This window comes from Scatophagus argus, chromosome 15 (genome assembly GCF_020382885.2).
Source record: "Scatophagus argus isolate fScaArg1 chromosome 15, fScaArg1.pri, whole genome shotgun sequence".
NCBI lineage: Eukaryota > Metazoa > Chordata > Actinopteri > Scatophagidae > Scatophagus > Scatophagus argus.
The window spans coordinates 8,441,571-8,459,399 of NC_058507.1; the positions used below are offsets into that span (position 1 = coordinate 8,441,571).

The 17,829-nt window shown below is 42.0% G+C and overlaps 1 protein-coding gene across 1 annotated transcript in view; it reads right to left on the bottom strand.

Annotated features, from left to right (window-relative positions):
* The window catches only part of myo10l1 (myosin X, like 1), a 44,980-nt gene extending 28,857 nt beyond the window's left edge, over positions 1-16,123 (bottom strand). The window contains exons 1-2 of the mRNA XM_046413785.1: positions 15,604-16,123; positions 2,531-2,629 (exon numbers count right to left, since the gene is read on the bottom strand). Coding sequence (XP_046269741.1) covers positions 2,531-2,629; positions 15,604-15,624 — 120 coding nt within the window. The 5' untranslated portion in view covers positions 15,625-16,123. The remainder of the gene's footprint in view (positions 1-2,530; positions 2,630-15,603) is intronic.
* Positions 16,124-17,829: the final 1,706 nt, after the last annotated feature.

Here is a 17,829-nt window from a genome sequence, read left to right on the forward strand (position 1 = left end):
ACAGTAAACTGTTTTGCACCTGCATGACGTGGCACAGGTGAGCAGCGAGCTAGAAGATCAACTGTTTCATGAGTAAAAAGGCTTATGAATGATGTAAAGGCTTGCCCATATACCCCTGGTGGTTGTGAGTTGTGTTGATTTGACATGAAGGCTCGTAGCTTTGCAGCCACAGCATTTGTAACCCAGAATTGGTAATGTAGCGAAGTGGGTCAGGATCTGTAGATTACAAAACCAGAGTGGCACAGCAGCTTGGGAGACACCGTAAAAATGCAAAGTATAAAATAAAACAAAGCAGCCAAATGTTGTTAAGGCACGGCAATTGGTGCAATTTTTTTCAGCTTTTTTATTCTTTAGGCTATTAAAATTCTCCTGTGGTTCCCCGAGGCTATGTGGACATTGGAATCAAAAATGTATTTCTGATCAGGAGAGCCGTGGGCAGAGTAACAGGGTGTGATGGGGATCCTGGGACCTGTTTGCATGGGTCAGATCCTGTTGTAACAGGGTAAAGCTGCCCCATCCCGCTGCTTCTCTATCAAATATTCACCACCTCCTACAGAGCTAACATTTAAACACCAACAGCTAGCAGAGAAGGAGGGCAGAGGGAGGCAGAGAGAGCTGGATGGGGGTTGGGGAGGTTAAGGACATGCATAATCCAGAGCAGAGAGAATGCCTGCTCCTATAACCAACCTTCTATTTTTGGAAATGCCTGTCTGTCCCTGCTGTGAAGAACATGAACAGCGAAGCAGCTCCATCAAAAGACGATGCTTTTAAAGCAGCATTTGGTCGTTTCACGTCTTTAAGACCACAAAATGTGAATTTATTCCACACATGAGAAACAGAAAATAGATGCGGGTGTTCTCTAAGGCTATGAAGGGAGAAGTGAGTCTCTTGAATTGAGCCTAAAGAACCTGGTCTATTATTAGCCCCATCTAAACGCTGCCAACTGGAGCGTATGTGTGTTTGTGGGTCTGCCAAACACATCTGCCTTAAAAAAATTAAATCCAAAGAGCAATGTCTGCATGTCCTTGTTCTGATACAGATTAGAGGAGCACACGCATACTCATAATGAGATTTAAACACTCAATTCCATTATTTTGGCAGAGGGTGTGGTGTTAAAGGGTTGGGGCTCAGGCCATTTAGAACAGCTAGAGGGAACGCTCATCTGACATCTGACATCCTGAAACAAACGAGCATGTGCATTTGGAGTCTCATAATGCTCTCCATCTATTCCAGCTCTTCTCTGGAGGCCGAATGTGTGTCAGAGATAAATTTTGCATATGTATGAGGAGGAAGAGGAGGAGGAGGAGGAGGAGGAAGAAGGAACTGGGGCAGGAAAGTGGAGCATCCTGACCAGGAGTTTCTATTGATCCACACAGGAGAGGCTGAACCTGCACAGCTGCTTCACCTTCAGCGTGGCCTTTATCCATGAGCTAATGCACAGTCCAGATAACACATTACATGCAACGACTGCTCAGCAGTAATCTAATGATGACAAAGCTCACTTCTCCCTGTTTAAACTAACTTGCAGCCCAGCATTCCTCTGTGTAAACTGATGCTGAAAATGTCAGTCGCCTCAGGGACTTCTTGACTGGTGATTTGAATCATCGACGTTTAGTGGGCAGCCCTCGAAGTTCCCCCAGCTGAACTGCAATTATGGAAGTTGCTGTTCATGTTCATGGTTCATACTACCACAACAACTCAATCTTACAGGCCCTTCCATTAAAACTGTGATGGAAAAGAATGGGAGGAGTTTCAGTCTGAAAAGTCTGCATAATTACGTTTGAACCAGAAGCTGGTACAACCTCCTGTAATGTTCAGGGCGACTGACTGTTTGGCTGACAGTGCTGTCAGCGGCCATGCAGGAGATGCTCTCCATGGTGTGCTAGGATTGTAAAACTCAGCTATAACTTGGACACACACTTTCTATTTCTTTGACTGCATGTGAGTCTTAATCAGTAAATGAACCTGATTAATCTATCTACCCATTAATGACGAATAATATTTTCATCCTGCTCCACATACAAACCAATCCATGGGTCAAATCACAATCTAGTTATACTGATGCAGGTTTACAGTATAATTAACTGTGTAATTAGCTGTGAACGGCAGCAAACACCCATCCATCCATTTTCTATACTGCTTTTTTCATGTAGCTTCGCAGGGGGGGCTTGATCAAGAGGTGGGGTACATCCTGGACTGGTCGCCAATCAATCACAGGGCCGACACACAAAGACAGACAACCACACACACACTCACACACTCACATCTTGGGACAATGTAGAGTAGCCGATTAACCTAATGTGCATGTTTTTGGGGCTGTGACAGCGCACCTGATGAAAATCCATGCAGGCACAGGGAGAACATGCAAACTCCACACAAAAGGGCCCTGACATGGACTCGAACCCAGAACCCTCGGGCTGTGAGGTGATAGCGTTAACCACTGCACTCCCGTGCAGCAAACAGCTACTTGACAATGTACTCCTGGATCAGAAAAGACAGACATGAGCAGTGTGTGTGTGTGTTTTCATACCTCTCCATAGTCGGTTGTGACAACAAGAGTTCCATCTCCACAGGAGTTGACTGTGGCAGGGACCAGCTGCTCCTTTTCTCTGACCCACACACGGGCCCCCTGGACCAGAGACACACACAGAGACTGAAGTTAAACAGTGCAGTAGTTATTTAAAATAATGAAACCTCTGGTGACCAGAGTGGAGGTCTTGGAGTCAGAGTTGGTAATGCAGGATGCTCTTATTTTGAAAGGTAGGTATTTGGTGTACACAGGTAGTAGCATTTACAGATTTTGTTTACCGTTGCAGGTAGATTTACAGCAGTACTGTCTGGTAATAAAGTGTGTCACAATGAATCGCTTATTCACAACACAACAGCCAGCAGTACCTGTGGACAACTTGGATGATAAAACCATCTCGGTAGCCTCGGGAATTTAACTTTACATTAAGTGATAACTCACACTCAAAATAACTGTTTTGGTGGGGCTGTGTCTGACACATTTCTGCAACTTAACAACATTCACACCCACTTCTCAACTTAAAAACACTCCTCTCCAGCCAAAAGCAAACACAATGAAACAGTAAAATAAAGCAGATATCTGAAAATACAAACAGGGCACAGGAAAGAAACTAAACTTCACAGTATCAAAGTACTGGGAGCTAAACGCAAAGAGAATTTCAAAAAAAGCCTTTCTCTCATCTGGTTATGGCAATGCAAGTCAGCACGGCATAGTCTGAATCTGCACGTCCAACAATGCCAAAAAAAAGCTCTACGTGATTGGCCAGCTGTGCAAAGGTGAGATAGTGAGCTGTGTGAGCTCTTTTTTCATTCTTCTTTTATATGAATAACCATGTGAACAACTTTGATGCCTTGAACAAGGGTTAGGGTTTGACCCAACTTTCAGTTTTGATTTCTGATGTAGATGTAACCGTAAAAACACTGAATGAGCCAGTTCTGTTTGAGCACAGTCCATCCCTTGATGCAGAAAGTCACTTGGGTTACTTTCTGTAATATGTAGCACCGTCTACTACATGCATGATGAGTGTGCATGATGAGACAGATGTCACAGATGTGTTTAATGAGAAGCAAAGACTTTAACATCTGGAGTGGCAACAGTGTTTGACATCTGTGTGTGTGTGTACATGTGTGTGTGTGTGTGTGTGTGTGTGTGGCTGGCTCGGGGTCAGAGGAAGTGTGCTTTTTCCACACAGACAAAACCCTCTTTCACACAGTAGCTGACCTCTGATCTCCAACTCTTAAAAGAGGCAGGAGACTGAATACATGCCCCCTGCTAAACTTCACTGCATTGTACGAGCTCTAAATTACATTTGAATGCACAGAGAATGAGTTTTAAAGATGGCAGTGGTGTGAATGAGATCACAATGAACAAATCAAAGACCAAATAGATATCACAGTCTTGAATCTTAGTAAACTGAATATAGCTGGGTTTGAAACTTGGCTTGTAAGAAGGAGCGATGGACATATATTCACATTTTTCTGACATTTTAAAGACGGAACGATTGACCTATTGAATGACAATGAAAACAAGCAGTAGACTTGGATGCACTTGGAAAAGATTCGGTGGGACACCAGATGTGTGTGCACCTGAATGTACTGAGCGGAACGGAGGAGGGGTGGAAATGAACTGTTTTAGCAACAGATGGTAACAAATCCCAAAGCACCCCCTGACAAGCTTTATCTTTTTCATTTCCTCTCCTTCTCTCTCTTTTTTTGGCATTTTCATGCACGCTATATCAATCTGACACACACACACGCATGCTACGTATATGCAGTGTTGGATGAGACTCAAGGTGAGGCTTTGGGGGGGGGCTGTGAGGTGATACTGTGCTGGCTTTTGCCAAACATAAACTCCTGTAGTCCAACATTTGTATGAGCAGCAAGAGCCTGCAGACTGTGTAACACATCGACAAATCCTTGCATATGTGGATTGTGATGGTGTTGTGTTTGTGTTTTAAATATTTTATCATCTTTACTCAGTTGAGGAGGCAAGTTTTGGGTCTTAAGATCTGAAATTCACTTGAAATTCACTTCGCAGGTTGCATTTAATGCTAATGCACACTCAATCTTTGCACAAACACGATTTATACATCTAGAATCACTCAACTGACAACTGAAAAATTCAAGAGTCTCCAAAGCTTTCTCCCGATCCTCTGGAACTCTCTGTATAGAGATCCACTAGATCCTCTCCGTCTCTGTAGTCAGTCGGCCTGTCTCGTCCATAACTCCAGCTCGTCTGCCTGTCAGATACCAACACACTGAGCCATTGTAATGATGGTGGTGCCATGACTTGACCTGATGAACAACCCAGCCTGAGGCTCCACTCACCAGTACTTCATTACATCCTTCTTTAACTGATAATGTGACCTCTGACCCCACTTAAACCTCCAATACGAGACCTTCAGCACTAGTTTTGAAGCGCACTAGCGACACATAAATATATTCTTTTTCCTTATGCTCTCCATAAACCAGACTATAGTGCATGTCTCTGCTTTCCGTCTCACACTCTATCTGTCTCCTCTTTAAGTAAATTGGTCTCCAGTACCAGATCGATTCACTTTGCCTTAGACATGTGCTATCTCTAAGGCAAATGCAGCAAAGGGGAGACAGAGTGTTATAAATGACCTGCCACCATTACAACCTACACCCAGCGACACTCTCGTTCTCCTCCTCCTCCTCCTCCTCTTTGTGTCCTCCTTCCCCTCCCCCTGTCTATTCCTGGTCCAGACAGGCAAGAATGGTCATGCATGACAACAAACTCCATTGCTTTTTCTGCGCTGAAAACTGCACGTAAGGTGAAAACACAGGTTTCTACTCTGTGCAATTCAAACTGAACCACAGTCAAGCCAGATCCACCCATTGCCTTTTCGTTAAGCTCCATTAAACCTTGACTGACCTCAATTGTCACTTTACTCTCAAACATGACCCCCGACCTCACGTCTCACACCAAGAGGAGCTGAAAGATTACCAAAACGTGCGGCATGCTACATGCTATTCGATTCATTTCTTTTCGCAAGTAAAGGAAAAAGTAATTGGTGCTTCTATAACAGCAGCCTCATTTTCTCATTTCAAGAACATTAGCTTTTTTTCCTTCACGCAGAGATTTTTCTATTCTGCTCCTGATTGGATGAATGCCTGGCAGCTTTTCTGAAAATGTCAAATGCATTTGTTTCTGGATACATCTGAGGCAAGGAATACACCACACAGCTACAGAATCATGCCTCATATAGTCCTGACCTAAATATGGGTTTGTTTATGGATTCTTAGTGGATGATCATCAAATGAAAACCTAATGCCAGGAGCTGAGCTTGTGTTATGTAGTCTGGTTTTCAGGATTCCATAGCAACAAATGGAATAAACAACCAAATCCACACTGTATTTGCTTATTGTTTGTATTTTTTGTTTGATTTTCAACATAGATTATGAATGCAATGCCTAATTGCTCTCAAATAACATCCTTGATAGTCCCAACAAAGACAGATCCTGTCTGAAGCACCTGAGGCTTCACTTTTACAAAGAAATGAAGGTGTTTTCTATCTACAGCTATTCCAATTGCAGTAATTTTATTTTTATACTGTACAAGCATTAGCAGAGCTCCTTGGAAGACAGGAAATATAATATAGAACTTCAGTTAAAAGTAACATAAAGAATATATTTGTAATTAATGGGTGGAAGAGTGAAAAGGCTGATTATACCAAGAAGAAAAATGGGAGAACTATTAAGAAAACCATGACCATCTAATAATCTTTCATTAGTGAGCATACAAAAGAAAGCATCCCCAGAGCATTTGGCCCAGACGCCTGAGCAGCTGTGTGTGTGTGCATGTGAGTGTGTGTGTCTGATAAAGGCCTTGTTTCTACTCTGGCGATCACAAGGATGTCCACTGCCATTTGACTGAGGCGTTGCCCTGGAGACAATCTCTGATGGGAGACGCTCAAACCCGACCACCGACCCAAACACACAATGTGGATCTTTAGTGACACAAGAGAGTGTGGCGTGCACTTTAGACTGTTGTACAGTCTAAAATAATCTGAAGAGTCTACAGACAAGCTTGTGACTGTGAGGCTATAATTCATGCAGGTATTAAGCATATGGTATAAAGTTTACCATGTTTGCCTTTTAAGTGAGCGTGTGAGCACGCTAACATTAGCTGAAAGGAGTGACATTAGTTCCAGGGGGAAAAATAAATGACAAAACTGCATGTAAATTCATCCAATAATTGTTAAAAAACTTTAAAACACAAATATGAACCTCATGGTGGCACTAGAAGAAAAGTCAGGGGCTCGCCAAATTAAGTAGGATACTTCCTCTGAGGACCATGGACGTCTGGACAAAATTTCATGTCAATCTACATGACACTGGACTTAAATAACAGACTGACATTGCTAACTCTAGAGCCACAGGCCAGCTGTCTAAGAAAAAGACAGAAGTAAAGAAAAACTCATAGAAGGATGGGACATAAATGAGTAACAGGGACAGAAAGAGATAAAAGGAGCGACTCACAGGAACAGAAGCAAATCTGACAACCTGGTTGTCACTGACTGACAGGAGGACAGAAGAGAGTAGACAAACATGACAGAGAGAAACAGGGCAAACGAGAGGCAATGGCGATGATAGCAGAGGATACACAAAAACTAGAAAATGGGAGCAAAGGTTACAAGTAAAGGACGACAGAATGACAGAAGTGAGATACAGATGAATAAATGATGAGAGAAGCAGCTGACCAGTCAGCAGCTAATGGAAGAAAACTACAGGGCAGTATGGAGGTGGGAGGACACAGTGGGATCTCTGGAGACTAAAGGGGTCAGGGGGGCATTTAGATGAGTGTGTGTGTGTGAGAGCGTGTGTGTGTTTGTCTGTCTTGCTGTCTAGCTCATTTAGCAAACACATTGACTACAGTTACTTCTGCCACAGTGTTAAAACAGCACAGGACACACTCACACACACCCACAAAACACAACCAATCATCACTAATTTACATTTAATAATTCAATAAATGTGATAATATCAGTTTCAGTTTAAGTGATCAAGTTCCATCAAGCTTGTTTGTAACAACCTCAACTCTCCACCTGCACAGCTGCTGCTCTCCACATGATGGATGTCTTATAGGAGAGTGGATGTGGGTGTGGTTGCAAATGTGAGTTAACTGGGCGAGGAAGGGAGGGTCATCTGGCCAATATGGTTCTTGTCAGGTCTGAGTGGGGGAGTCTGTGTTCACAAATCCAGTTACACTGATGTGACAGCTTCATGTTAGGCTTGTTGAAATTTTGACAACAGCTAGTCTGCATCTATACAAGCTACTTTTTAAAATAATTATAATAATAATAATAATACTTTCAGCTTATTTTTTCATTTTTTTGAAAATGGAATAAGATGCCTATCTTTCAGCGTCAGCAAGATAGCAAATATTCTCTAAGTGTAAACCAGTATATACAACCTCACAGTTTACATTTGAAGGCAACATCATAGTGGTTTCATACCAAATGCACAAGAGCGAAAGGCTCACTAGAGTAGTTAAATTATTACTCTCAGAATTCAGTAAAATTGTTGTAGCACTTCTCTCTGTTGGAAATAATGATGTTTCTGTGCACAGTCAGACCTTCACTTTTGATATGAAAGCCTTGTTAGAAGCATTGACTTTCATAGAAGCTACAAAATATAGAAAAAATTACTGGGACACAACCCTTTATTACTGAATCCAGGTGTGGTATAGGGCTGTTTCTCAGGGGTTGGATTCAGCACCTTATTTCCAGTGAAGGGAAATCTTAATGCTTCAGCATACCAAGACATTTTCAGCAGTTTGGGGAAGGATCTTTTCTAATCCAGCATGACTGTGCCCCAGTGCACAAAGCAACATCCATAAATAAAGATATGGTTGGATGAGTTTGGCGTGGAAGAACCTGACTGGCCCACACAGAGTCCTGACCTCAACCCCATCCAACACCTTTGGGATGAACTGAAACAAAGACTGTGAGCCAAACTGCTACTGCATGAATGGACAAAAATTCCCACATAAACACTCCAAAATCTTGTGGAAAGCCTTCTAAGAAGAATGGAAGCTGTTGTAGCTGCAAAGCTGTTTATGTATTTAGATATGTGGTGTCATTAAAGTCCCTGTTGATGTAATGGTCAGGTGTCCCAATACATTTGTCTACATAGTGTATCTTATATGAAGCACGCGAATGTGTGTGTGTGTGTGTGTGTGTGTGTTCTAAAGGAAGTCACTGCTTTCACTGTTTTCCATTACTGTGATAAAACCCTCTGATCCGTCTCCATCTAGTGCAGCCCTGCCCACGTCAGGGACCTAAACTGTGTCAGTAATATTCCATTAAAGGTGATAATACAATTGGGACAGCGAGGCTTTCAGCAGATTATGGTGGCTGGAAGGAGAACAACAACATGTGTTTATGTGTGCAGGTGGGTGTGTGTGGGTGTCACCTGTCCTATATGAGTCACATCTGTCAGTGAACGAGATTACAGCTGAAATTCAACACTATTAAAAAAAAACAAACATCTGGCAGCAGATGAAAGATTTCCTTCATATTTCCCTTGGCGTTGTTAAAAATCCTTGAGTCAATATTTCAAAAAAGGATGACTGAATGCTAAAGCATATAATATTTTAATTAAATGTCTCACAGGATTGTTAACTGTTTTACAACTAAATTTTCATCTCTAGTCTCTTTGTTACTGCTCTACTTAAAAACAGCACATCCTCCACTGACTTATATTCATTTCTTGACCCTGAAGCAAGAAAAATCTATTCTTAAATGCTATTATATTTCACATACTATCTATCTACATACATTTGAAGCAAGCTATGTGACTAGATTTTTCCACTCACAAAAAGCAGGCTCACACCTGTTATTCAAATTGTGTCAGCATCAGTGTCTAAGGAGGAAACAGGCCATCAACAAACAAATAGATCTGCTTCTTCCTGAACCATCTCACTGTGAGACTGTCAAACTTGTAACCCCACATGAAACCTCAGCTTGCCACATATTACTCCATGATTCAGTCACATAGCCTTCCTGACACAAACCTCTGAGAAAACCAAGTGCTGGATAACAGGTAGAAAGATATAATTTTGAATTCTTCCATAAGGATTGCGACCGAAAGTGTAAAGAGTGCGAAGGTCACAAATAAAACTAACATAATTACAAAGAAAACTTGCTGTGTGATGTTTTAGCTCACAAAAATATTACTTTTGTCTAATCACATCACATTTGCAGTTAAAAAAAAATACTGTTCAAAAGGGAACAAACACCCAGAGATTCAAGATATATTGTTATAAGCACTATATAGACGAAAGTATTGGGATGGGACTGTTTCTCAGGGGTTGGGCTCAGCCCCTTACTTCCAATGAAGGTAAATCTTAATGCTTCAGCGTACCAAGACATTTTGGACAATGTTATGCTTCCAGCAGTTTGAGGAAGGCCCTTTTCTATTCCAGCCCCAGTGCACAAAGCAAAGCTCCATAAAGACATGGTTCGATGAGTTTGGTGTGGAAGAACTTGACTGGCCCACTCAGAGCCCTGACCTCAACACCTTTGAGATGAACCTGAATGGAGACTGCAAGCCAGACCTTTCCATCCAAACATTAGTGCCTGACCTCACAAATGCTCTACTACATGAGTGGACCAAGATTCCTAGAGAAACACTCATAAAATCTTGGAGTGGAAAGCCTTCCAAGAAGAGTGGAAGCTGCTATGGCTGCACAGGGGGGACTAACTGTACATAAATGTCTAAGTATTCAGAATGTGGTGTCATTGTCGGTGTGATGGTCATGTGTCCCAATACTTTTGTCTGTATAGCCTATGTGGAATAACTGAATATCTTTGTTGATCAGACAAAACAAAACATTTGAAGATTTGGACTCTGGAAAATAATACTGGGTAATGTTTTCAACTATAATAACTATTCTGACACATATCAGACAAAATAATTGTAAAACTGTAAAATGTCAAATAAATAGATGATTTTAAAAAAATAATCTTTAGTTGCAGCGCCACCAAAACTGTTCCCTTCTTTCTTGTAAGAACATTTAACTAATGTGGCACATACATGCACACAGAGAAGGTCAATGCATGGCGTGCACCCTATTTTGCAGCTTTATTGTTCATCTGGCATATCTGAAGCTTTAGACAGATAACCTTTTAACCTGCCCCGAATTCCAAAACACACACAGGAATGATTTATCTAAACTAAACCAGATCAGAGTGTGCTGCTAAATTACAAACAGGGCTAAAGGCAGCAGGGAGAAGCAGCTGTTAATGTTACTTAACTCGGTGTGCGTGTGTGTGTGTGTGTGCGTGTGTGTGTGTGTGTGTGTGTTCGTACAGTGCAAATCCTCTTTTAGAGGCCAGTTTTGAACAGTCTGCTAATTATCACATTCTCTCTCATCTTGGATTAAACTACAGTCACACGCCCCCCACCCCCATCAACACCCTGGCAACAAGAATCCACGGCAACAGTGTGGAAACAGGGCACCATGGAAACAGCCTCTCTCCTCTAACTATTGGTGGATACTGGGAGATGGTGTTCAGGTAAAGAGAATGATGGGATATGATGTACTGTATCATTTTAATTACTCTTTATCTTATTATTGTTCATATTTATTGATAGGTTTTATTTTCTGCTTCAGGTCAGATTTGTGAATTATCATTTGGGATCATAAAAATAAAACTTACTAAATGCCAACTATACAAGATGAAAAAAAGACCTATGCTTTGTGTGCACATACTGTATCTTTTTACTACTGAAGAAACATGAAGGGAAATAACATTAATATTCCAGTATAGTGATGATTATGGGTCTCCAACCAGGACAGGTTTACCAGTGTGTCAATCAATAACTTGTCTGAATCCCATATAACCAATCTAAGAATACCTATAGTAACTAGATCTGAAACAATCTATTGCCTAGTCTATTAATTAATAAGAAAATTAATCAGCAGCTATCATTTTTCTCACAAAAATTCTACTACTAAGTATCTTTGAGATTTGATCTGTTGGTTAGACATTTGAAGACGTCATCTTGGTCTTTAGGAGATTATTTTCATAACTTTCTAAAATTTTACTGGCCAAATGATTAATCAAGAAATAAAGAAATAATCCTCAGATTAATCAATAATGAAAATAACCATTAGCTGCAGACCTATAAATGAAACCATTAGTTTAAAAACTCAAAGAGCCCACAGGCCAGTGAATAAGTCTGGAAATTCTACTTTAACTTCAATTACTTTAAATACAATGCACTAAAAAGAAATACTCATGATTATTTATTGTTATCATAATTGTCAATATTGCACAGCAGGATTCTGGGAGATGTTGTTATATTCACACACTGTAAAACAGATTTATTGCAGTTTGACTGAAGCAGAGCTGTAGTCTTTCACCTACACATGCAGAACAAGCAGGGGAGTGAGACAGGGGATAAAAGGAGGAGAAAGACGGAGCTGGAAAAATGCCAGAAGGAGGAGGGAGACTGGCAGAGCTGCAACCAAAGTGGTTGGTTGCCTGAGATGGAGAAGCACCAAGTGAGTGGCCGCAGGGAACGAGAGAGCATCAGAGTGAAGGGAAAAAAGGAAAGAGAAAGAGAGAGCAGCAAAGCTGATGCAGCTCCTGAGCAGAACAAATGCGTTCGGAGCTGCTGAATATAGGTCACACATCTCGAGTGACTGTTCCCTCCACTGAACCAGCTTCCTGCACTTCATATGAAATCCTGCATAATTTGGACCACAATCTATGGACTCTGCCATACTTACCCAAAAGCTCTTTACGTCAAAAGACATTGCACAAAAGACTGAATTTTGATTGCTATTAGAGGACGTGGAAACTGCATTGAGATTTGTTGGTTTCTTTCAATTAATGTCTCACATTTTATATGCAAGCAACTATATAGAATCCATCCAGATGATTAATATTTTACTACACAGCAAGTACCTTGCATGAAAAATCAACCTCAGTGCTTGTTCTCGGTATGTAGTGGCCACTCAACAAATTGCAGAGCAGTAAATGATTATTTACAGCCTGTTCAGCTATATAGAGCATGAGGACAACGACAAAGCAAAGAGAGGGACAGGACAGAACAGAAGAGAGGACTGCTGAGATAATCTGTCCAAGCTGTTCTTCCCACAGCCGCATGTCTCTAGTTATCAGTTCATGGTGGTTCTGCACTTGTAATTTGGTCCAGACCTACCTCACACACACACCAAGACAAACACAAAATGTCCCCCCTGAGACCAAATGTCATCAGTTTCACTCAAACACATACAGAATTTCAGGAGCTGAGAGCACAGGGTATACCATGATGCAGAGCTCCTGTAGTTCATGAGATATTACTTACATTTACCTACACTACACAGGTTAGTAGATTCTGCAATGAAAAAAATCTTTATTCTGTTGGCTCTACTATGTGTTATATGTTTGGATGTAAAACGCAAGTGTTTGACTGGAGATTTGTGAATCGCTATCTTGGGTTGCACCACTCAAACTATAAGGGAGTTGGCTGTGCTTCTGCGGTGTGTTCAAGTGCTACCTTTCAGCCCCAACACAGGTGATGTTAGCCGACGCAGAAGTCTGCATTTGTCATCAGTAGTGCTGTGATGTCAGTTTGGTATGACTGGGGCTTCAATGAAACAACCTCCAAAGCTAATGTTAGCTTTTTAATACGGTCGACATGGGCTACCAAACCCATGGATGTATGCACTAATTAAAACCTGACCTGACAATAAAATGCTATTTAATAGGCTTAGACTTGGGACATTTTAAATCACATTTCACAAAAATAACACAACATACTTCAAATTATACAATTTTAAACCAGTTATGATTTGATATATGTACATCAGCTAGGTTAGCATAAACAAACATCTCCCATGCAAAACTGCATTAAAGATGCTTGTATAAATAAAATAAAGTAATACTTATTTCATCAAGTTTAATAGGCTTTATCACTTGGCTCTATCTTATGCAACAGTCACTTCCTGTTTACAATGCCAATTTTGCTCACATCACATCTTCACCAGAAACACAGTTTCTCTGCAATATCATAATATCCTTTAAGGTTCCTTCTAGATCACTTCTAATACATATCCGGTATCCTTTTACTTTTCACATGTAGGCCTATGTTGTTTTTTAGCCACCCTAACCAGAACACGATTAACTTTTTGTTTATTTACAGCACATATTACTACCACTACCATATTTCACTACTGACCAATCCAGTTTGAATATGAGAGGATTATACAGTAGTCTACTGCCACCTGACATTTCATGCTTGGCTGGTCGGCCAGCTATCATGTTTTCTGCCTGGGTTGAGAGGGAGCCAGAGAGAGAAAGAGAGGTCAGCTGTTCACTCGTTCTGGTTTAAGGGACAGATTTAAATGTAGGACCACAGAGATATAAGACTGAAGGATGGAGCGATGAAAACAGCAAAGGAATGTAACTAAGTGGATGTTGGATAGACACCTCCCGGGAGGACTGATTACTGAGCAGCCCCACTGCATGAAGTCATGTTTCTGAGTATCATATATGCAGCTTGTGCAGGCTGCACGCCTGAACATCATAACTCAAAAAGTCACTGCATACGCAGGTCTCGCATAGGCTTTCGGAGTCTGTGCTGCAGGGTTCCTGATGTGGTGGTCTGTTAATCGATTCCATGATCAATCAATAACAAACAAGCTGTTGGGAAATGGAGGAGGGGAGACAGCTCTTACACATGGCTGTTGATCATCCTAAGGTTTGCCATGATTATGTAATGCAATAATTTATTGTTGCCAGGATTGAATGAATCACACCTGGGTTCCCGTGGACACTAGTGCTCACCATGATCCGGACACTGGCATCTATACCAACACACATAACACACACATAATAAATGGCATGACATCACTGCCAATGCGAGAAGCATTTAAACCCTTATCAGATTAACTTCAGAGGGGGGAGGATAAGTAGCTGTAAGTATCAAAGTCAGTGGACAAAACGTTTCATGAGATTGTGTGGATGTGAATTTGCATGTGCAACTGAATGACATGTGTGGACCAAAACACAAACAAAATGAAGGGAGGGGGTGAATAGGCAAGAGGCGTGTATCTCCTGAAGGGGAGAAGCAGTCCAAAGTAAGGACCCCTAAATGGAAGGAAGAATGAGTGGAAATATAGAACTATGAGAGGTAAAGTGATGGAGGAGCTCAGACACCACTCTGGATCTGAAAGGACAAACAGAATCAGTCTTGGGTTTACAAGCATGACGGGTTATCAAATAAATCCAAGGATGCTGGAGGTGAAAGCCCATGAGTTTTTAACCTGCAGGCAGTGAAGGAATGAGCAGTGGGCTGAATTAATAATCACTGATTTACCTAATATTCAATTAGATGCTAGTTGTTAGCATTTGTCTCCCACCTATCTCTCTCTCTCTCTCTCTCTCACACACACACACACACACACACACACAAATATCCCTCATCGTTTCCTCCTCCCCCTCCTCTTCCTTCTCCTCCTTCACCCTCTCCTCAATTCCCGCAGCTCTGTCCCGACCCATACCCACCCATGGATCCATCCCATTCACGGTGCACTAAAACCTCTAAAAAAAGGGGGTCTCTTAACAGCAGCGTGGTGTGGGAGGGCTGTTGCTGCAGGCCAACACGGTCTCCTCTCCGTTAACAGATTGCCTTTAATCCGAGAGCCAGCTTTATGGATGCAAAAGCCCGTGTCAGCTCTCGTTTGGCCAATTTATCTGCAGCTCTGCTCTGAATTAATTCACCGAGCCGGCAGCCAGATTCTGCTGCTCTGCAGTGATAATAAAATAAACGGGCTGTTTAGTTTATTTTTAATCGATTAAAGCTGGCAGTTAAGGCACAGGCCTATGCCAGGTGGGTTTGCTTGGGAATGGGGAGGAATGGTTCCAGTCGACAGAAGCAAAGCAACACCTGCCGTAACCAAACCCTACGTTAAAGAAAACCTGTAAAAGCATTTTCGACCATGTATCAGTGCAAACGTTGCCTCTGTGACGGATTCATTTCTTAAAATATCATTAATGTTTCGCTGGATAACAGTGACACACATTCTCCATGGCTTACCTCTGCAAAAAACGCCTCCATCCTCCCTACACCTCCCAGACGACGCGCGCCCGGCCCCGCAGAGCGCCGATACCGGCTCCGGTCTCGGGAGCGCAAATCTCGCCAATGGAAGGGTGAGTCTGTTTGTCAGGATGGAGGAAAGGTAGCGGTGTCTCTGCTGTGGTGTTTCCCATTCACCGAGCCTTAATCTTCATTTCCGAAATGGCTCAATCGCTTCAACACACCTCAGCAGCGTCCGGGCGCTATGCGCAAAAAAAGCCACATGAGGAAAATCCAACCAGGCTGTGATGAAAAATTAAAAATGTCCACGCCAGGGATCCGTCAGAGGAGCGCTAATTGAAACGCCCCGATCTTCCAGGCCTGCCTCGTTTCAGTGTCCCAATGTATGTGTGTACATTCACTATGCGTGGGTTTGAGAGAGGACCACTCCGGGCGCAGCATGAGCTTGACGATCCCCACAACACGCACTGACGGGGCGGTGCAGACACAGCCTCCTCCAATACCAGGCAAACACATTCAGTTCTCTCTCTCACACACCGGACCCGATTTTGTCTAGACCATCACAGTGAGGAAAAACAAGTTCCTTTGGTGGGTGACTGGATGAAAGAGTCTCCGTCCCACTTGGAACCAATTAGGTTCCAAGTGTTGATCCTGAAACGAACCAGGCTGTCCAACAGCAACACCAGCATGATGGATTTCATACACCAGTGATCCCTGGCAAAAAGGAAGGGCAAGATAATTTATGCAAAAGAATGACAAAAACAAGATAAATAAGAAATACGATAGCCATATATCTCTCTCTTGGCAAAAATTCAGAAAAAAAAACAGAAATGCTTTTGCCTGGATGGATTCAAGTTTTCTGGTTTCATGCTGCCCCACTTATCCAGAATCAAAACTTCAAAGCTGCAACAGTGTATATGCTTCACCTCACAAGCATTTAGGGTACCACTTTCCAATAAGTTGTCACTAAAGGATTTCTTTTTGTAGCCCTTTGTGCCATTTGTTGGTATCCAATTTGTCTTTTTAGACCTTAAATTCACCACACTCCTGAAGTTGATTGTTTGAGAAAGAGCTGCAAAGCCTCTGAATCAAGCTTCATTTACTAACAAATTATCAACATTTACAACTGAAGTCTTGCATTATTGTAAGAAAATGTCTAAATTAGCCTCGAGGCAAGAGCTGTCAGCAGAATTCACTGCAAGGTGTACCAGAAGTGAGACAAAGAGTGAGAGAGCGAGAGGAGGAGAGTTAATATTTCTGTATGACGACGATGAGGATTGGTTACAGCATTAGTCAGAGGGTGAAAAATGATATCTCACAACCCACATGCACACAGAACCAGACCAAAGGGGGGAATAACACCCCAAAATCACAATGTCCCCAAAGACACCCGTTTGTATGAATTAGGTGGAAATGGACAGCTGGTTTATGTGATGTGGATCGTGCATGGTGTTATTCTCCACTTCAGAAGACCACGCTGTGGGGGCCAGGTGCAGCCATCAGGAGCCCAGCGGGCTGAGGCCTCTCTGGGGTAAAGTATTGTGAAGCTCAGCTTGTTCCCTGTGGAGCCCTGGAGGTACAGAGGGGGGCCTCTTGTATGCACAGAAGTATTATTTAGCTGTGCCCTCCATCTTCAACGGGGGGACAGATCAAAAGCTACAGCCCTAATAACAGGGCCCCCCATTTTATTAGAAGTATGTGTGTGTATGGGTACACACACACACACATGCACATACATAAACACTCAGGAGATGAGACCTGATCTTTATAATCTTTAATATGAAGTGGCCTGAAGGGGAGAGAGAACTTGTGTGGTGAACCTGAGACTCCAGCAGCACAGCCCATGAACATTTCATCACACAGTCTCTCTCTAAACAGTAGGAAAGATTGTCTGGACTTACAGTGGAGGAGTGGTGTGCAAATATCAACCAGTACGACGCTCCATAATCAGAACATCAAATTTTGAGCTGCCTAATAACACCACTGTTGGATAATGTGATGCTGATATGCTTTTGCTTATACAACAATTAGATTAAAACCATGAAACAAACACCCAATTTTCAGCACTGTCACTGTGACACAATAAACAAACTTTTAATTTAGGCCATACAACACTTCTTGGTTAAATATACACAAACAACAACAACAACAACAAGCATGTTAGAAATTATATGACACTTTTAAAATAAAATCTATAAAGACCAAGCCTCATAAGACAGTTTTCAT